This window comes from Solea senegalensis, linkage group LG5 (assembly GCF_019176455.1).
Source record: "Solea senegalensis isolate Sse05_10M linkage group LG5, IFAPA_SoseM_1, whole genome shotgun sequence".
In the NCBI taxonomy this organism is placed as follows: domain Eukaryota; kingdom Metazoa; phylum Chordata; class Actinopteri; order Pleuronectiformes; family Soleidae; genus Solea; species Solea senegalensis.
Genome location: NC_058025.1, coordinates 3197235 through 3218909, shown reverse-complemented (window position 1 = coordinate 3218909; position 21675 = coordinate 3197235). Strand labels below are relative to the sequence as shown.

Here is a 21675-nt window from a genome sequence, read left to right as displayed (position 1 = left end):
ATGCCATACTGTATGTAATCAAATTTATATATAAACATAAATGTGTATATATATACACACATCTATAGAGGTTTTACTGAATGTTTTTGAAGCCTCACACCTCTGAAGTTTGGGAATCTTTGGGTTCACAGAGGCAGGATGAAACAAGGGATGTTATATAAGTATGTTTAAAAATATGTACCATTTAATACCTCATTGTCATTGTAGTCTTCTTCAAGGTTTGTTTTCGGTTGTTTCATTTATTTATTTTTAGCAGCAGCAAGGTGGAAATAGCTGCCGTTTTTATTTTTAGGATTATTCAATTGTTTAAATTAAATTTGTACCACATTTGTAAATGAAAATGTAAATTTAAAGATAAATCATTTAATGTAACTGTTTCATCGCTGTAAATTTAACAATCGACTGTATATAATATATAATATAATATGAAGTTTATACTGCATGTTGTCCTTCATGGTTACAAACATGCTGCATTAAAGCGTCATGCTGCATTCACTGTCTCCTGGTAAACACTGTTTTTTCAAATTTCAGACAACAGAATGTGTTTGATTTACTTCAGAACAGTCTACTATAAAAAAAATCCTTTTAATTGTGTAATTTAATTGACTAGAATAGAATAGAATTTGGGTGCAACTACAGAAATATGTGATCAACAATTTGGATTCATTTTTGACAATTTCTAGGTGCCATCTTCTGAAATTAGGTGCCGCAACAATCAAATCAGTGACTAAATGAATTAAGGTTTTTCATATTTGTATAATTAAAACAAGTTTTCTGATTTTTCAGCTTCTTAAATGTTACTATTTTCTGGTTTCTTTGCTCCATATAACAAAAAATCACTACAACTTACACCAAAATGTAGGCCTGATTGTGACAGTAGATAAAAAGCAGCTTTAAGTAGTAGTATTATTATTAGCTATTGAACCTGAAGGAGTTGTTATTTTACACTTTTGAAGGCCAAGTGTAACTCTGAAAAGGGTGTGGTAAATTTGAAGTGGCAAACGAAATTGTGAAAAGAAAGAAGAAGCCTTTATTCTGTGATTTTCTTTTACTGTTATTATTATGTTCAAATGTAGAGTAAACGAATACTGTGTGATAAAATAACACACTGCTAAAAAAAAAACAGAATTTCAACATTTATTATTGTGACAACAGACAATTTTAACAATTGTTCCAGAGTAAGTTAACAGCTATTTTGCATGTGCAGTAAAAAACAAGAACAAAAAAAGCATTTCTGTCAATCATTTTAACGACAGTAGTTTCCCAGCATATGCACTAACGAGGAAATTAGACAGTTGTCCAAACCAAAGACATGCCTTTGCTATTACCAAAGACAATGTAATTATGACGATTTAATCCACACAAAAGCAGCTGCACACGTCACATCCGTGACGTAGCTCTAATTTATGAGCGAGCGTTGATGATGATGTGCGTGATTTCCGTGATGCTCGTGAACGCAGCACTGGGCCCTCAGTCTGAGTAGTTCCTGTAGGAAGAAGCTCAGTTCAGTCAGCTGTCACAATCTGAGAGAGGCGAACACAGGGAGAGAAGAACACACACACACATACATACACACACTCACAGCGAAAATGTCTAATTTCTCCAACAAGTTCGACGCTCACACGATGACGCAGCTCAACGAATTCCTCGAGGACGACGAGAAACTGACGAAAATGATCCAGGAAATGGACGAGGTACGTGAAGCTGTTGGCTTTTGTGGTCCAGTGTGTGTGTGTGTGTGTGTGTTTTTCCCCCTCAGCTCTTTGTTGTCCATTCCTGAACGGTACCTTAGCAAATGTTACGGGAATACTTAAGTCCCCTCACGTTTAGCATCACGACAATAACCATGTGACTCAAAGTCGAGCGTTTTCGAAGTATAAAACCGTCTTTTTAAATCGTTAATCTCGGCACGGAGCGGTTGGAAAAGCATTGTCTCAAGTTTTACCACAGGGGGGTTTCACAATTTACGACATTCGTGCCCCGTTTCGCCTTTTCTTCTTCTACACACAACAGGCTCGTTTGTGTTTAATAAAGACTTTGAAGATGGAGATAATGGCGTTCTTAATGCCGAGTCTTTACCAGAGAACAACACAAGTACTGACTGGCCTTGCTCCCACTCCCCTCTGTCAGGGTCAGGTCGTCGGACCAAACTTCACTCACAAATTTACCAATTTATGGCTGAGTTAACTGTGGGCACGGACGGGCGCTTCCGAGGAAAACACAACTTAACAGCCTCGTGTTAAACAGGCCTCGTTCACCGGCTCAGCACATACAACCAGCCGAAGACTTAACACACAGCTGTATGACAAAAAGAGATTTTAATTAAACGCACTAGGTGTTGTAATGCGGACTAAATCTTTGCCTAATTTTTAATTTACACCTGTTCGGGTGAGAATCTTCACAAGCCTCACGATTCGGTTCAATTATGATTCACAGGGCTACGATTCGATTATATAAATCATTATTGATGCGTCAGAATCCTTTCTTTTGAAAACGTGGTGTATTTTATATTTTAATGAGTGTAAAAAGTACCACTCTGTTTTACATATTCATGGCGAAATATTGAGAACAATACAGTAAGTGGCTGGGACAGGCCAAAGTGACTAGAGATGCATAAATTAACCAACATGTACTGCTCTGCTAGTTCTTATTCTGTAAATACTCAGATAAATGTTGATTGAACTCCAAGACTATTTCATGGCCTCAGCACTTTGGCAGAGCTGATCTGCTACTTGGTATTGGCTCATGACACAGCAGAATACATGTTACACTGTTGTATGTGCTTTGTGATGTTTTGTTGACTATATTAGCTATTTCTAGATAATCTGCATTGTCATATTATTTATTAACCAGCCAGTTATTATAAAATTACGGTTTGTCAAATTCCAGAAATATGATACCAAAATTTTGTTTTGATGACCTGTTGAATGTATTCAATATTAAGTGTATATATTATTTTTAATAGAACATAACATTAGTGTTGTTCAGTGATTAGTTACTAAAGTTAAGATATTTTATTTATTTTTTTGCATTGTTTGTTATCATGAAACAGTTATATTTATCAGATGAAGATAAAATCGGGTAACTATGCGAGCCAAAAGTAGTTTCAAACTTTCAGATTATTATTTTTTTTCTGCATCGATTCATTATTAAGGGAGCACTTCTTCAGTCGTATGCAACATTTGGAACTTAAAATTCAACGCAGCGAAGTGTTGTGTGGGGATACAGTCCATAATATACACCTGATAAATAAATCCAGAGCTGTTCTCGGACTGTGCTGCATGTTTTGAGAGCCAGTTGGCACAGAAACGTGAATCGCACTTGTGGCTTTGGCTCAGCTTCTTCTGACCGTGGCCTTGCTCCAGCAGCACAAGGACTCGGCAATCCCAATTAATGTGTACCTGCTTTTCACTGCATCATAAATCCTGATAAGCTACCTGATAAGCCTCGGTTTTTCCACACACACAGCGATTACATGTCCTACTCCTGCAAAAGGTTTTTTTTTTTATCACGGCCTGAAATTTGGTTAATCAAGACAGTTGGCTGAGAAAGTAATATGAATTTTATAGAGGATTTGTTCTTGTGATTATTTCCCATGAGGCTGCACTGTCCAAAATAGTAATTTACAATGTAGGCCCTAAAATGCTATTTTGTGTATACAATCAAGATGCAACTTTGGGAAAATGGTTATGTCATAGCCCCACCCATTTGCTGTCGCCATCTTTGTTGTTGTCTGCTTCCTTTTGTGTTTGGAGTTTGTACACAGCACGCTAGCTCCATGCCATCATCTCTGTTTTTTTGGTGTATTATTGTAGCAGCGTTACAGCGCCACATACAGGCCTATGTATACTGCAGCGTTAGAGTCTGTTTTTTTTGTATGTATGAAGCCCTATATGATCTTTTTTGTTCTTAGGAAGTTTTCTGTAAATGTATTATTACAATATATACGACCAAGAGGGGGAAGTAAATCAACTTTATCATTAAACAATCTCTAAAACACAAGAAGAAGAAGGTGGCGACTACAACATCATGGTTTTCTCCAAACTAGTGTTTTAGTTGTATACATGAAAACGTAAGGGTAATTATTTTCCCACTCTTGGACCCTTTTAAAAAAATATTAGTTTCACTGCTTTGGCTCAAAAGCCGATACAATAACAAACATAAGCGCATTCTCCTCAACCTGTTTTTGTGTATGTCCTTTTTAAGCTGTGTGTTTGAACTTAACTTGGTAGTTGGGGGCGTGAGTTGTGTAATATGGCCACGTTATAGCGAGATGATAATCGTGATATTGTACCGGTGTGACGGCAACAAGCTGGTCTAGCTCCGCCCTGAACGTATCATACATTTTTACTCTGGTACCCCCAAGGAAAGGGTGCCAAAAAATGGATCACTAGAGGCTGGTTATTCTTGTACTATTCCACATGGTAATATGTACCATACTGTACCAAACTGAACCATTCCACTTGATGAAAACACAGCTTTAGTCTGTCTTGATGTCCTACTGGCCGGATTAGCCTGTCCACAGCCCTGATGTTTGGTTTTACTGCAGAGTGCAAACTCATCAGGAAACACTCTCTTCTTCCTTCTCTCACCCTGTAGCTTGCACTCAGCTCAGTAATTACAAACATTAAACTCACTGTCAGGGCACAGCAGTCTTTTTTTTTCTTCTTGTGTGTCTGCTGTCATGGTGCTGTGGTTTTAATGGACAATAGTTAGGAAGCAAGCCCTTGTTAAAATGGAAGATAAATTACAGGGGGAAAACAAGGCTCTTTTAGGATTCAAGTGAGGAAACTGTAAGCTACTGTATTTGCACCACATCCATTTCCTCCTCACAAAAGCAAGAACACAGTATGATATTTTTAGTCTTTTTGGATGAATGCAGTGCTGTGAGGCAGCCTGTTGTGTTGTCAGCTCTGTTTTTGCTCCACACCCATGTCTGATTGTCTCCATGGTTTCGTTTTCCTCTTCCCATAAGTTACACAGAGATAGAGAAAGAAAGAGAGAGAGAGAGGGAGGGAGGGACTTGTTTATCGTCATGACACAGCAGTTGTTGCCTTAACTCAGTCACAAGGTTGTGGAGATGGAGGACAAATCGAGCCAAGTAAAGACATGTCTGAGCCAAAGGTGGAACTGTCTGTGGAATTCTTGCTTAATAACGCTCTGAATGGCGACAAAAGACAAAAGTGGGTGTCACGAGGCACTGAGTGAAACCCAAGAGTGCTGAGAAGCACTGAGTTTACAGCTGTTGTGTGTGTACGAACACAAACGTCGTCTCTCAGGCGCACATGTTTTGCCGTGGGCAATGATGATCTCATTTAGCAAAACACACACACACTGACAAACGCCCAAGTGTTGCCCTTTTTAAATAATGCAAATTGTGCTTCCATGAATTTGTTTACATTCTGTTCATCCCTTTCTTTAAGAACTGACCCTAAAACCTGTCCTACCTGTGTACAGTCTACTGCACACTAACCTCCGAAAGGTCCAGTGTGTGTCACTTTTAGGAGACAGAAATTGAACATACTACCCCATAAGTGTGTTTGTGTATTGATTGCCATAGTAAATGGCCAAACGTGTCCCCAACGGCAGAGGCAGACAAACTCTTTTTATTGAGCCGTGGATGTTTTGTGACTCAGTTTGCTTGTACACCTCCATGTTGGCAGGAAAAGCGTCTGGAAAATACCCAGCGTCAGTGCCGGTTTAAAGTGTTAAAATGTTAAAGTGTTGATTATTCTCTCATTTATTTGGTTGGTCTGTAAAATGTCAGAAAATGTTTAAATGTGTTGTTCTGTGTTCCACAAACTTGTTTTAATCACAAAAAAACACAAATGAATCTATGATCAAAATGGTTGACAACATCACAATAAAGGTGTCTAAGATGAAATAAACAAGTTTTAGGTGTTGGGAGTCTGTGATGGTGCTGAAATTGGAATTTAAGGGGAAACTTAAGGAAAACTTACCCTAACGTCCCTTTGACAAATAGAATGAAGGTTCTATAAAACGTCATAGTGTGTCTCAAAGTACAATAATGTTTTACATTGTAGTCCAGTACATTGCTTTCACACCAATAACAATATAGTATTTTCAATAAGAATAATAACAGGTTGTTTATTTATAAATGATTTACTTGTGGATGAAAAATGTAATTTAAATTTTACTGACTTGGTAACATTTATAAAAAAAATTCGCAAACACAAATACTCATTCGAGTCATTTGGAATAATTGGATATATATAATCATTATAGGCACAACGTGGGACATTTAGTAAATTAGGAATCTGCTAGTCTGTGTTTAAACACTGTATTACGTTCACTGAAACAAAAAATACAATTTCCTGTAACTTAGTCAGCATCTATACTGATGTATCTGTAATAACATTATATATTCGAAGCAACAATGAGAAGGCAGACAGCCCAGTGACTCAGTGTTATTTACATTTTCAAAAGTGGAGACTAAAAATATTTGTTCATGTTTTTAATCCAGAGTCTTCAAGCCAGTTTCCTTTGTTTCTCCTTTTTAAGTTTCTCTCTGTCAAAGGTTCAAAAACATGTTTTTCCTCTTCTCTTATTGTCAGTAAAGTTTCCAGACACGTGTGTCTAATTGTGGTTTTATTACTTTTATCACTTCTCCACATCTGCAGGTCTGTCTGTCTGTGGTCCTCAGACTAACTACTGTAGCTCATAACCTACATTCCTCATTATTCCGCACCGTCCTTTTATAGAGATGAAGTGAAACACTGGCAGCCAGCAAACAATTATGTGTTTGGTTTGACAGCAGCAGCCTGCAGTTATAGATGCTATTTTCAGTTCTGCTTCCTCAACGGCCCACGATGAACGAGTGAAGGCACGGGTTACCCCAGGATATGATGGTTCTGAGTGTAGTTGTTGCTGCTTTTCGTGTGTGTAATTTCAGTCTGACGACCACACGGTCACTTAAAGAATATTCCATCATCACCCTCTCTACACGATAGTGTATTTATAGAGTTTTCCCACACGTTCTCGCCCTGCACTGCCAACATGTCGGACCGGTTGTGTAAATTGAGTCATTTAAAAAGTGACAGCGCTTAAGTTATTTTTGTGTAAACCCTCCTCTGTTCTGTAGAATGTGAGAACGTTGTATTCATTGTTTTTGTTTAAACTTGCTTTTAAAGTGAGTGAAGCCCCATCATTCCTCACCAAAGACAATAAGGAGTACTAGTTGGTTTGTTTTTTTGTTACAAGAAAGTTCTCGAGGTTGTCTTTCGGGGAAAGCACAAAGTCTCTTTCCAATTTTATTGGAAGTATTTCTGGATTGAGAATAACATGGTTGTTGTTTTTGCTCCTTCATGGTTCATATGCAGTTATTTTGATGGTGTTGTGTTTGCGCTATGTTTCATAACTGGTGCAGCTTAACTGTGTTTGCATCTTTTCAACTGTTGTTTTCTTTTTAAAAAATGATTTTAAAATCATGATTAATTGACATTTTTTGGGAGTTGTCAACAAACATTTTTGGCTGTTGAATTCCCACAGCGTGACAACATTTTATCAAATAATTGCGTCGGCTTTCGATTTGTATTTTGCGTTTGAGAGTTTGATTCTTCTGTGATAAATCGTGCTGCCCACATAGCTAGTTTCAGTATTCCCATTAGGGGGAGCTTTCTTTTATCTGCATGTGGTAAACATTTTTAAAAGGTTTTTTTTTTTTGTTTTTTTTGATTGTCAAAATAATCTCCACTGTCGCCATATTTCTTGTTCTTCTTATCAGTTACTCTTTGTGCTGCCCTCTAGTGAATGAATTGCTCGACCAATGCCAATATTGGTTTGAAACGGCCAATCTGTTTTTAAAAGCAACACAAATGAGCCAGAAACCAAAATGTATCAGTTGCTTTTGCTTCAATGATGAGGGTTGATTATATTTTGGCGTTGTAAGGAGAAGATGAATGTGTGGTCATGATTTGTCTTCCTAAAGAGGATTGTGGGTGTAGTGTGAAAACTGGCAAATTAAGCGCAATGATTCATGGATTATATTCAGTAACCTTTTACCTTTTTTCTTTCTTTTTTATTTAATGATTCTGAATGAATCACAGAGACTCATCTCATAAATTTGAGTCCAGACTGTAATAAAGATATTTTTGTCCTGACAAACCTCTGGTTCCTGACGTTTTAGACACTCTCTTGTCGTCTTTCACAGATGCAGGGCGTCCAGCAGAGCAAAGACATGACACTCGCCAACAACCGGACCCTGGCTGAGAAGAACCTGGACCTGCAGCCCAGACTGGAGCACAAGAAGGAGCAGCTCACTAAGCGCTACAGCTGTCTGCAGGAGCGCTTCGAGTCCTACCAGCTTCGCAAGTCCACGCTCGGTACGGGCAGCATTTTTTATTGATCAGTCTCTATCTTGAATTTTTAATGTTGGTCGGCTCTTTGAGAAATTGGAACACACTCTTGTCCGTGAAGTCATTGACAACTGATACATGAGAAAGTGAACACAGCATAAACCTTAGATAATGTAAAAAAAACACAGACACATACCATACAATCTGTCTGATAATGACTAAGCAGTTTAACATCAGTGCTCAACATGACTCAGTTATAATGTCACTGCAGCTTTTTCTGATCCTTTAGGGTTTCATAAATTTCTTTTTCTGTCCATACATCTAATCCAGAGTTTTTGACTGTTGTCGTACCGTGTTGTTTTCTATCTATAAAGCAGATTAGAGTTGCGACTAACGATTATTTTCATAATCCATTAATCTGGCGATTATTTTCTCGATTAATCGAGTAATCGTTTTGTCCATAAAATGACAGAAAATGTTGAAAAATGTCTATCAGTGTTTGTCAAACCTGAAAATGATTATCTTTTCAAACGTCTCGTTTTTGTCCTCTTACCAAAATAATTCAGTTTGAATGATTTCTTTGTTAAGTGGAGCAAACAAACCAGAACATATTCACATTTAAGAAGCTGAAACAATCAGAAATCTTGTTTTTAGCAGCAAATTTGAACTTGTGACAAATTTTTCATTATAATTTTAATGTTAAATTTCTGTCCGATTGTTTTAAATCCTGAGTAAATTCCTAATCTGAATACTTCTGGAAAAATCCATGGGGTAAATCGCCTGCTTTACAGTCCTTCAAGAATGTAAATAATAATAATAGAATAAAATGATCCATGATACTGTATATAATGATCATATATATAAATACAAACATTGTATACTAATCACCAGTGTGTGAACGTTTGTATTGAAATATGAAATAAGTATAGTATAAGTATCACTTCAATTTCACAGCTTAAACATAATTGCTGTACAGTAATTGCAATTAAATGTAATTTTATCCACCTCACTTTTATCCACCTTTCAGAAGTTTAAATTGTATAATCAATTGTGTATCACGAGTTCAGTTCAGAGTGATCCTCTTCGATAATTTGTTAACCTTTTTTTTCTGTCATAAACGGTGACCTTGTAAGGACCTGTAGTCCTCATGGAGACCAAAACCTGGTCCTAATGAGGGGGGAACCTCATTTCTTAAAGAACTAGTTAAGGTTTAGGGCTAAGATTTGAGTTGTGGTTATGGTTAAAGTTAGGATCAACGCCGTGTTTATGCTGCCTGTCAGAGCTGTGTAAATGTGTGTAAACGTGTGTGTGTGTGTCATTTTTTTTGTTCCGCACATTGTTTTGTTCTTGTTCTGTGTGACCACAGAGACCTGTTTCACCAGTTCCCACATTTTCCGTAAAAGCCTGCAGCGGCCGTGTTACCAGACGCCCTGTCATAGTTGTACTGGTCATGGTGTCGAAGCTTCTCCTGCTGCTGCTGATTTCTGTTCAGTCTGTTTTAGAACTCCACTGCAGGATATGAAGCAGACCAGACACACCTTCACAGTACTTCCTAGTGTGTGAAGAAGACACTGCGACGATACTTGTGACCTTGTTGACACGCCGGTTGCCAAGCAACCCTCTCAAAATAGCACAACAGCCATTCACGACTCTGCTACTCTGATAAAAAGTTTGACTTTGACTCCTTTCATCGCAAGGATTGAGGAATCTGAGAGCAGCTTGTTTGTAAAAACTAAATTCAAAACAAATGTGAATGTATATTGATTTGTTTATCTTAAGTGCGTTCTTATAAGACACAGAGAAAATAAGATACAAAGATGACTACGCAGCGTCTACACTCTCACAAATTCATAGTGATAGTTCTCTAGGAAGAAACGGCAAAACAAGAAAATTGGACATTAAATTGGATAAAATATTCTCTTTCTATAAATGTAAAGAAAATCTCATTCTAAAAAAACCAAAGATCAAAATAAATCAGGTATCCTCCTTTGGGCTTTTTGAAATGTACAAATGAGTTATTCTCCATATACAATAAATGGTATAGGTATAATGTATAGGGTTATGATGCCAATTAATAATAATAGAAATGGTAATAATAATTATAAATGTAATTATATAATGATTACAAAATAAGGAGAATGAAATGGATGATTAAAGAAACACACTTCTTTGCGGAGATTGATGTAAATATTAACCTTTTTCTTACTTTTCTGTGTAAATAAATAAAAAGATAATGTATGTAAAAGTAAAGTAGTAACTCACAAACGTATAAAATCAGTGTTGTGCTTTTCATGTTCAAAGTACACAACCTTTTCACATTTACATAAATACAGCAGTAAATTAGATTCAACACTTTCCATACAAAAATTATGACATTTTGTCATTTAATTATAATATGTTATAAATTAACATTCAAATGTAGTTTTCTAGTCAAGTCCGTAATATAAATGGTGTTTCACACCACGTTTGAAAATGTATCGGTATAATACTGTATACAGCTAATCCAGTGAACCTTTGCGTTCTGAAGCAGTGAGTGGACAGTCCAGTCCACGGTCTCAGTCAGGGGAGTCCATGCATCAGTGTGTTGTTTTGTTTGTGGTCAGCAAACGGTGGCTTTTGTCAAATGTAGGTTACCCGGTGTTTTTGCCCCCTCCCCCTCCTCCCCCCTCCTCTGCCTTCTGTGCACTTGCCGCCCTACTTGTGTATTTGTTGTAGATCAGCTGGCGGAGAGTTGAGAGCAGAGGGGGGAAACATAGACGTTTGACCCAGATAGAGAATGTTAACATTAGTGTAGTAGCTTAGTGTGCCCCCCCCCCACCTCTCTGCTCCATCCTCCATCCTTCTTCTGGGAAACATGTGGCCTCTGCATTACCCTTCACTGTCCATTAGGCTCTGGAGGCCAGAGTGGCATGACTCCACAACCACCACCTCCACCCACTGACTCTGAGAACAGCAGCACCACAGTGGGCCATTGTGCTGCCAGGCAAGCTGCTGTATAACAGCCGGAGTGGGAGAGAAGAGGGAGGGAGGGAGGGAGTGACCAGCAGGCTGGGAGACAGAGAGAAAGACAGGCCAAAAACCTCTTTTCCCCCCTCAAGGCCTGTACACACAAGAACAAGTTTAGTAGAATACACTAAAGTTTTTTATTGTATCTCCAAATACCACCGTTGTGTTTTTTTCGCATATACAACTAATGGAGGGCTACACGGTGGTATAGTGGTTAGCATTCTCGCCTTGCAGCGAGAAGACCCGGGCTGTTTTCTTCTGATGAGGTGATTTTAGGATATAATATTTTGACTTGTGCACTGAATAATTGCACTCTGTTGTCGCATGAATACACATTAAAGTACATTAAAGTAATTACATTGAGCACATTTTATTTATATTAGTCATATTATTTTTACTAATTATGCACCAGATTAAAGAGATCCTAATTTTATACCATTTGCAGCTGTAGTTCTGTGAAATTCTCTTTCATAACCTAGAAAAATTGGTATGGAAAATGAAATATCTCTAAAATTAATTAAAGCTTTATTTGCACATTCCACACCTTCTTCTCCAGTTTTGGTGTATATTTGTGGCAATGTTACAGCGCCACATACTGGCCTGGCATATATACTACAGAAGTCAGAGACATTTTGAGCGGTTTATGCACGTCTACGTAAGAACCTTTCAAGAATGGAAACTAAAAAGGTCGTATAGGGAACTTTCTGTTTCTGTGTAAAGTCCTCGGTGTCACATCAGAGGTCAAAGTGTATTCATTTACTAAATGGCCGTCTCATGATCTCCAGGTCCCCACTGACTGTGTGTGTTGTGAGCGCGGCTGGTTCCTTGCTCAGCCAGAGAATCGCAGCTTTGTGTGGAGGAGTGCTGTTGCTGATAAGCCTGACAGTCCGCCCTGTTATGGAAAGAAGGCGAGACACAGGCGAGGAATGAGAGTTCACTCAGAGAGAGAGAGAGAGAAAACTCTCTGTTCGAGAGCGAGAGTGACGCTGCAGTCTTTAGAGGGTTTTCAGAGCCAAGAATTCAGAGATAAATCACACAATTTGACAGACATTTTCTGTCTTGTTTTTAGAATCGTCCCACACACAAGAAAAACATGTAGCCAGCCTGATATGTTTATACCTGGAACTGTTTCTTCCAGTTCCTGGTAAGTTAGCTGGAAGTGTCACAACAGCAAGACAAAGGTGTGTGAAACTCTACCTGTGCCCTTTGAATACTTCATTGGTGTGATCATTACAGTTGGGGGCATGTGGAGGCATATTCTTTTTTCTTTTTTTTAGACAGCTGGGAAGCGGCCGTGAGCTTTGTGGTTGTGGGAAACGCTGCCTGAAGCTGACGTCCGGGGAAAGGATTGAAGTGTGGCTCAGGCCAAACCTTTTGTCAACACCTTATTCTCGTTGTTTGATCTATTAAAATGTATTGTTTGTCTTTCTCACACGTCATCACCATCACTCATCCCCATGTTTTGTTAAAGTATAGAAACTGTGTTGGAGGACAGTCGTCACAGAGCTGTGCTGTAACTGTACGAGTCATTTCTGAGTCATTTGTAGCGGACGATGTTACAGCATTAAAATGAATGATGGTGACGTGTTTATTGTCTCCTGATAGCAATCGAGGCTATTCTTGATGATGACATTTAAGGGGCTTGACAAAAAGCTAACAACCATTGTTTTAAACCACACTGAACTTGCAAATGGGCCCCAGAGTGAAAAAAATCTCTAAATGCCACCCATGCGTTATTGTGTATACAACCAAGATTTCATGGCCCCACCTCATTAATCCAGGTAGACGTCAATCTTCTTGGTGTTTGGACGTCTTTATCTCCATTTGTGGTTTACTTCTGTGGTAGTGTTGCCTCTTACAGGTCTGGCCATATATTCTACAGTGTTTATAGCTGTTTTTGGGGGAGGTTTGTGTGTAAGAAGCCAAAATGAGAAGAGAAATGTGGACAGCACAAGGTTTTAATCAAAACGAAAGGAGTACAGTATTTTTATGTGAACAAAAGAACGTAATTAAATGTAATGAAGTTATTTTACTAAATTAATTTACCTTTTATAGGCCTGTATTTTTCACTCGACTTGAGAAAAGAACATAACATTTTTGGTATTTCATTATTATAACTATTGATAACCGCGCCAGTTCAGTGTGAAAATTGACAAGAAAAGGGTGTTGATACAGACACTTTTAGTATTTATCACTTTTAAATCATAACAATGGACAGCGAGTGGTAAAAATCTAGGCTGACCTGTATTGAACCCATGTCCCCCCTATGTAAATGCATGGTTCCAGATCTTTGTTTACTGGGTTGCCAAGTACGGGAAGACGCCAAGAATATCAAATCACGTTAGACTGTAATTAGAGATCTTCTATACTGTTGTGTGCTCTGCGTTGGCTGAGGAGCGATGACAGTGCTGTAGTTGAGATGAGTGTCTGGTTTCAGCGTCAGCAGCGAGGGTGTTTGACTTTTCAGTCCTGCTTATGATCACGAACAAAACACACCTCCTCCTCCTCCTCCTCCTTGGAGACACCGGTTTGGTTTCAGTTGACTCAGTAGGGCTTTGCCGGTCCACAGCAAACACAGAGGCGTTCAGGTTGTTTGGATGACTGGAAGGTTTTCCCTCAGCTCCGTGTGACGAGCTCATTAAAACCTGTTATTAGTCACGCATTCATTTCAGCTCAGGATTTGAGTTATTTTTCTTTTCCTGTAGCTGTTTTGTTGACGTTATAGACAATTAATCTAGATTACATCTGTGCTGTTTTCACGAGTTGGTACGCGAGCATCTTTTGAAGTTTGTTTTCATGAAAGAGGCCAGGAGTTGTTATTTTGGCTGGTACACAGATCCCATGATGCATATTTTATTGTAGGAGACATCTTGAGACATAAACGTTGTTATAAATTCTGTGTAGGATATGGCTACTATTCAAAATGGTATCATATCGTAACCGCAAAATAACACTCTGTTAAGCGTAGCATGTGGCACACTTGTTGCACCAGAGTTCGCGAATGTACAGGCATTATATTTAACTCCATGGACATTAAAAGTTCATAAAACATCACTGTCCGTTTCATAAAGCATTCGTTTATTGTGACTTTGAATCCCAGCAATAATTACATGCACTATACTGAATGAATGGTTTGAAAATATTGCAGAATAATAATATTTGTGTTGTTTTTTCTATAGACCACAACTCGGGAAACTCCTCCCTGGACACGTTGCTGGCCCTGCTGCAGGCGGAGGGAGCCAAAATAGAGGAGGAGACAGAGGTAAGCTTGATGATTTTATGTTTCCCAGCGTGTTGTTTTTTTATTATGTACCTGCTTTTCCAGTTCCTGATCCCTACTCCCACAGAGGCATCAGTGTTGTTAAATTTGAGACTGTAGCTGGAGCATGTGGGCAACAGAGCAAACACAGAGGTCACAATTTACATCCTCGCAACAGCTACACGTCACAATACTAGGTGTAAGAGCAAAAATAAATTGCGTATTTTGAGGGTGATTATTTGGACTGCAGCTAATGATTATTTACATTATCAATTAGTTGTTTGCTCCATATCATTTTAGAAAATGTTGATTAGTGCTGGGTTAGGGTTATGTTTATGCCGAGTAAATGGACTCTTTAAGAACATATTTGAGGTGGACTTTAATCCATCAGTGTGTCAATACATAAGTTAATTTAGACAGTATAGACAGATGTGGAAAAACTGTGAAACCAACATAGGTTTCAGGCACTTTTTTTACTATAAGATAAGAGCTGAAATGTTAAGTTACGCTAAGAAAGATGATATGCTCAACAAGTGTACAGTTTGTGCAAAGTACTTATGGTGCAGGGATTTGTATTATATTATGTGACGGAATAATTGTTACATAATGGAGAATGCAGGGTTTTCTCTGTCAGACTGATCATGATGAGATATATATATGTATATATATATATATATATATATATATATCTCATGATGAGATATATATATGTGTGTGTATATATGTATATATGTGTGTGTATATATGTATGTATGTATGTATATATATATATATATGTGTGTGTGTATATATATGTATGTGTGTATATATATGTATGTGTGTATATATATGTATATATGTGTGTATATATGTATATATGTGTATATAGGTATATGTATATATGTGTATATATGTATATATATGTGTATATGTATATATATATGTGTGTGTATATATATGTATATATATGTATATGTATGTATATATGTAAAAGAGAAGTTAATAGCACAATGATACATCAAGTTCTGCTCGTTTGTCCACATCAGTCAACACACTTCTTTTGATTGATCATGTTCGACTGCTCCGGTTTCCAACTTAATACAACTTGACAATAGAGGTAAAAGAAAAGAGGAACACTTTTTTTGTTGACATGATACTGAATACAGAGTCAACAATGTACTGTCAATATAAAAAAACGAGAAGGAGAAAGAATTGGAAGGCAGTGATGCAACATCATCTACCTTTAAACACAGTAAACAAACACGTCGTTTACTGTAAATTGTCATTTAACCATCACGTAATTATAAGTCGTCTTTCCGGACTGTTGTCATGTATTCATCTTGCGGTTAGACTCTTACATAAGTGTCACACAGGGTTTAGTGAAACTAGATGAACAACAATGGAACATCAGCGGTGCTAAAAAGTTTTGTCTAAAGCAATAATAGCCGGGTTTCTCTATTGTGCGGAGATGTTGACCTGTTGTGTAACCACATTCTCACGTAAGAACTGTGTGACGAAGTGAAGATAATTGACTGGAGAAACAGGAGATCCTCCATCTAGGCTTTGTCACCTGTGTTTTACAAAAGAAATTGACCTGGTTTTTTTTAGCGTAGATATCTCATAATATTTTAGATTCCAGTATTTTCAGTGTATTGTCACTGACTTTGACCTTTGAGAAACGGCTTTATATTGACCTTTTCTCAACACAGTGTTACTGTAAAACTGTTAAATTCTTCTTTCGTCGACAGAACATGGCTGACTCCTTCCTGGACGGCGACATGACCCTTGACGCCTTCATCGACACTTATCAAAATAAGAGGAAGTTGGCCCACTTGAGAAGAGTCAAAATCGAGAAGCTTCAGGAGATGGTGATGAAGGGCCAGCGTCTCCCTCAGGTGTCGGTTCCCAGCTCCCGATCTCAGGACGTGTCGGCCGCGGCCTCCCTCCTCAGCGACTCCAGCAACGGCTCCTCCCCTGTCCCTCAGCCCAGGAGGAAACCCCCTCTCCCTCCTTCACAGCCAGCCCCGATTCTAAATCCAAACCAAGCATCGACGGACGCACCTCTGCCTCCCGTCTTCTACTCCACGTCGCCATACCCGCCGATTCCTCCTAGGACAGGCCAGCCTTACCCCGGTGGCTCCTCTGGCTACCCTACTCACTTCCTGTCTCAGTATCCCCCCGCGTTGCCGCAGAGGCCTCCACCTCGCATGGCCCCGCAGCCTGGCTTCATCATGCAGTAGATAAAAAGCAGTTTCCCCTCGGAGGAGGATGCAGCGCGTGTGTCGTGGACTATTTCACCGCTGGGACCCCTCTGAGGACTGGGTTTCTTTGTCGTCTGCCTTTTCGGATTTAATGACCAATTCACGACAGAAGAGGACAGACCCTGGGCTGGCTGGTCTGGTCATGTTCAACCGAAGCAGATCTCAAATCATCTCTGCACTCTCTCATTCCCGTCATCGACACTCCCGACAAACCTCGACTCTCCCTTCAGGGAAAGCACCCGACGCAGGCTGCTGTAGCGACACCAGTGTCGCTCTTCACTGGGTCACTGAGCCTGGACTTTGTCATTTATCAGCACTTTGTTGTCTCCAGGCTGTGCCCTCATGCTCTGCTGGGCCTGTGACTCAGAGTCTCCGCTCCCTTCAACCTTCAAGTTCCTCCAGCTTTCAGGGAACACTAAAGTCACTCAAATACAAAAAAAAAAAAAGGGTTCGATTTGTCCTTTTCCATCTGCAGCGTACTCCTCTTAACTGGTATTGTATATGCAAACAAAGAGAGACCCTGATTACTGTGCAGTTCTGATGAAAAAAATCTCTCCAGGAATATATTCAGGCGGACTGCATCTATGCTGTGATTTATTCTACTTTTTTCCTCCCTCTCTTTTTATTAATATATAAACATTCACAAGGTACATAGAGATATTTGAATTTTCAGCAACTCTTGATATGATTATAGTACTAACGGAGTTATGATAATAATAGCCAGGATAGACTGATTCACGTGTAACGGAGGGCTTTGGTTAACGTTCTAAAGAGAGTCCAGACCCGCCTGGTTCCAGATGGCCCTGACTCTCGCACTCGGTCCGTCTCTGGGCGGAAGTCTGAAGCACGTTGGAAGACGGAGAAAGATGATCAGTGGCTGAAACTAAAACAAATCACCAAGCCTTTTTTCGAAGCCTTGCCTGAAATGAAGGATTTGTGCTTAGCCATACAGTTCAGATGTGTGTCGTTTGTTCAGTGTGGGTTCCTGTTGTGATGCAAACACTCCTTTTTTTTTTTTGTTTTAATGATGTATGTTGTCTTTATCGCCCTCTGTTGGAATTGGAAGTTATGCCAAACAGATCTTTGGATCTAAGGCTACATCCATGCTACGTTTGTTTTGTTTTTTATTTAAAAACACTTACAAGTTCCGGCGTTTAAGAGAACTCCAGAATGTAGAAGTTCACTTTTAGTTAGATAAAATCAACCCAAATGCTGCTCGTTCACTTCGAAAGCAGCGTCAGGCGTCGCCCCCAGCGCCAGGGCCAGTCGAGTCAAAATACGCTATGCAAAAACACAAACAAGGTGCTAGCCAAGCAAATCACATCTATGCGTTCAACACTACACGGCCTAAAAAAAGAGCCCTCGTACGAGGTTGTTCTCCCCGTTACTGATAATTTTTGTAGAGCACTCTTGTATCTCTTCAGAGCGTAAAAATCTTTTACTGATAATTTTTGTTTGGGGGGGGCGGGGGGGCAATCCACTTTAGCAACATTAGCAACATCGCCATAACCTCTGTTGGCGACCTCTAGCATTAAGCATCAGCCCCTCCCACTGTCAAAGTTCTCTGTGGTACGAAAATCTTCATTAACACTTTGCAGTTTCACCTTCTCGTCAGTCTCCTTACAAATTCTTTGTTGTTTTCTCTCTAGTAATGGTTTCTGAAACCAAGCAAACGACCACAGAGGAGAGAGAGCGTGTCCGCTTCCCATTTTGCCTGGTGCACCTGAACGGTCACGTGATGTCGTCAGGACGTAGGTTATTTGAATCCGAAAATGTGGTTTTTAATAGAAAACGTATGAGTTTCTGTACACGGATAGAACTACAACAAATAAGACCAATGACCTGGATGATGTATTCCGAGCGACGGTAGACGCTTCAACACATTTTCTTGAGTTGTAGATGGAGATCTAACGACTTTTGGGAGCTCCGTTGAGCAAGTCGACTTAAAATGGTGGTCGAATCAAAAGACAGCTGTTGTTGCTTCTCTGTTGTCGTCCCATTAATCCCGCCTCTAACCCAGCGCGGGTTTGCGATTGGTTCCCTTGGAAATCAAATCGCTGGCAGACTCGGCTGAGTTCACCCAGGTTAGGAAAACATGGTGGTATGGATGTAGTCAGTTCAGTTTTCTGCAACACTGAGCACCAAAGATTAGCCACACCATGTTATGTTCTAACTATTCAGCTGTGGTCCTGTTTTGTTGTTTTGTTCTATGACGTGAAACCATTTCGTAAAAACTTCCGTTGACTCTACCGTTGTTCCTTTCTAACGTATCTGTTTGTGGTTTCTGAGCTGAAACACTTTTTTCTAACTAAGTGAGCCAGATTTCTCCCAGAGGAACTTGTCTAGTTTTAAAGTCAGTCGGTTTATTTTCTTGTCCTGGTTTTGCTGTCGCCGTGCACTGTCGACGAGCCACGAGTGCCTACATTTGAAGTGACGTGTAACGGCGTCCTGCTGATCACTCCCGCGTCGTGTCGTGTTTAGCCGCCACCAAGCATTTATTCTCTTCCTCCTCCCTGCCACTGATGTTCCGCCGCCACCAGACAGCTGAGACGAAGAGTGCACCGTGTGACTCGGTCTGTCAGGTTTTGCTCTCGCACTAGAAGCAGAAAGGCCAGAGTGGAGTGAACGTGTGCATGTGCCAGAAAAGACGAGACACCCTCAGGCCGTTTGCCTAGTGGTGCTGGTGCTAATGCTTCGCCTCCGTTCTTCCTCCTCTGTGCTGAAACTTGCCTGAGGTGAATTCACACATACCCCCTCTCTTTTCTTTGTTTGTTTGTTTGTTTGTTTGTTTTACTTGGATAAAAAAACAGGGCTCTGAAATGTTTAGCATCATATATCTCAGTGACGGTGATCGTGTTTCACCTCAAGGCAAAGACGTTGACCACAGAACGGACGGAGCATATGGCAAAGCCACGAGAGGGAGCAGGAGCTTTTATATAAACCAGCAGTTGTAATAACTAACATAGATAATTGTTTTGTGCATGGCCTTTGCTCTTTGTGTTCAGACTGAAGATTCTTCTCTTCAGAACTCCCCCCTCGTTTTTTTTTTTGTTTTTTTTTTGCTTTAGCCATTCGAGCTGCTTTTTACATTTGAACTGATCCACTGTATTTGTGGTTTTATATGTGGTTGGTGATATTTTCAGTGTAATGTTGTAGGTAAATTTACTTATAATGAATGTGTAAGTGGAGTTTAATGCTATTTTCAAGTTCAATAAATCTCACATTTTTGTATTATTTTGTTTTGTTTTGTTATTATGACACACTGAACACATCTCATGCCTCATTGTTTAATTTCTTCAGGATGTAGTTTACACCCAGTCTGTTTTTTTAGAGAATGCAACAAGACTGCCACCTAGTGTTCGTGGCTTGGAAATGAATTTAAGTTTTCACTTTTGTTACTGTGAAAAGTAACCTGACAATAATTTAATGTTGGCCTAAGAGCATTTATAAGCAGTACGTGCTTATAAATTCATATTTAAATATCTTCCATTATATTTAATTTCTTTGTATCAATGGTGCAACATGACAGTTCTACTCAATAAATGCGCAATCCCTTAAAAGAGCTTTTGTTAAGGATTCTGGTACATGGCTCAGGACAATGCTTTGACTTCCATGTACATGGAAAGCCTAAACAAAGCCTTATCCTTAACCTTAAATGTAACCAATTAATGCATAACCCTTACCTTAACCAAACCCCAATTTATATATTGGCTCTAAACCTAACCAATTCCTCAGAAATGAGGTTCTGCCTCATTCGGACCAGGTTTTGGTCTCTCCATGAGGACTACTGGTCCTGACAAGGTCTGTGTTTATGCCAGAAAATGTCCTAAAGAGATATTGAATATAAGAACATATATATAATTTATACACACACACACACACACACGGGTATATGTCCAAGAAACATGTGTTTTGAATAATGCTGCATTCAAGACCCATTTAAAGAGCAGGAAAAATGATTCACTGACATGGAACACAAAGAAAATAGTGACTCATGTGGGTTATATATTATCTTAAAATATGCACAAAATGTGCATCATTATCATTTAAAGGCAGCACATTCACTACAAATGGGTCACTGAGAGAGTTTGTTCCACATTAGAGGTTCTGTTTCATGAGAAAAAACAAAACGAAACAAAAACAACCTTCAGTACAGAAAAGTGGCTGATTTTAATCTTGTTCTAATCAAATCCAAACAACTGTATTTAATAAACCTTTCACATGAACGCTTGAAGCACTTTTTTAAAGATGAAAACTCATGAAAAACATTAACATATTGTGAGACTTAATGTTTGTCTTGGACTTGGGTATAGTACATATATTTTAGAATTCTACTTTAAAACTGTAAATTAAGTATTTTAACCTTTTCATATTGTCTTAAGGTACAGCTAGTATCTTTAAAGAATCAATTTAAGACTTTATTAAGTTTAAACCCATAAAACACCCACCCAGACACTCAAGGGTTTAATAATCCCATTTTCATTGATATTTGTTTGGACAGTTGCTCTGATTTCAGGACTTTTTCCCCTTTTTATTTGTCTGTCAAATTACTTTTTTGTATGGCTTTCTTCTATAATACAACAATTGTGTGTGTGTGTGTGTGTGTGTATTTCCCTAGATTTCTACACACTATGTCAGATATGGAACAATTAACAATTGATATAATGTGTGTGTATATATAGCTTTGTCATTGAGTAAACAGTAACCCCTATTGATTTAGATATTTTAGACTTGTGCTTTCAAACGTAAAAAATATTTTTTATTATTATTTTCAGTAGTAGTATTCAGAGGGGGTGAAAAGGGTTGTTGCGACTTTCCAGCCCTTTAACGTCGCTTGAGAGGAGATAGGTCCTGT

The 21675-nt window shown here is 39.0% G+C and overlaps 1 protein-coding gene and 1 long non-coding RNA gene across 2 annotated transcripts; one reads left to right on the top strand and one right to left on the bottom strand.

The window, feature by feature from the left end:
- Nucleotides 1-1123: 1123 nt before the first annotated feature.
- Nucleotides 1124-2141, bottom strand: LOC122769061. The gene is made up of 2 exons (XR_006360403.1): nucleotides 1583-2141; nucleotides 1124-1486 (listed from the first exon to the last, which is right to left on the bottom strand). It is a non-coding gene; the product is annotated as an uncharacterized LOC122769061 (long non-coding RNA).
- On the top strand, nucleotides 1472-20051 carry vps37ba (VPS37B subunit of ESCRT-I a). Its single transcript, XM_044025333.1, has 4 exons — nucleotides 1472-1694; nucleotides 8171-8342; nucleotides 14501-14583; nucleotides 16308-20051. Exons 1-4 carry the CDS (start codon nucleotides 1590-1592, stop codon nucleotides 16797-16799), a joined length of 852 nt encoding a protein of 283 aa, XP_043881268.1. The 5' UTR covers nucleotides 1472-1589; the 3' UTR covers nucleotides 16800-20051.
- Nucleotides 20052-21675: the final 1624 nt, after the last annotated feature.

What these genes read in the sequence shown, in the direction of transcription:
- vps37ba (XM_044025333.1), top strand. Translation starts at nt 1,590, where the DNA reads ATGTCTAATTTCTCCAACAAGTTCGACGCTCACACGATGACGCAGCTC. An exon ending in GCTTCGCAAGTCCACGCTCG is followed by an intron (nt 8,343 to 14,500) that starts GTACGGGCAGCA and finishes TTTTTTCTATAG; the next exon opens with ACCACAACTCGGGAAACTCC. An exon ending in AAATAGAGGAGGAGACAGAG is followed by an intron (nt 14,584 to 16,307) that starts GTAAGCTTGATG and finishes TTTCGTCGACAG; the next exon opens with AACATGGCTGACTCCTTCCT.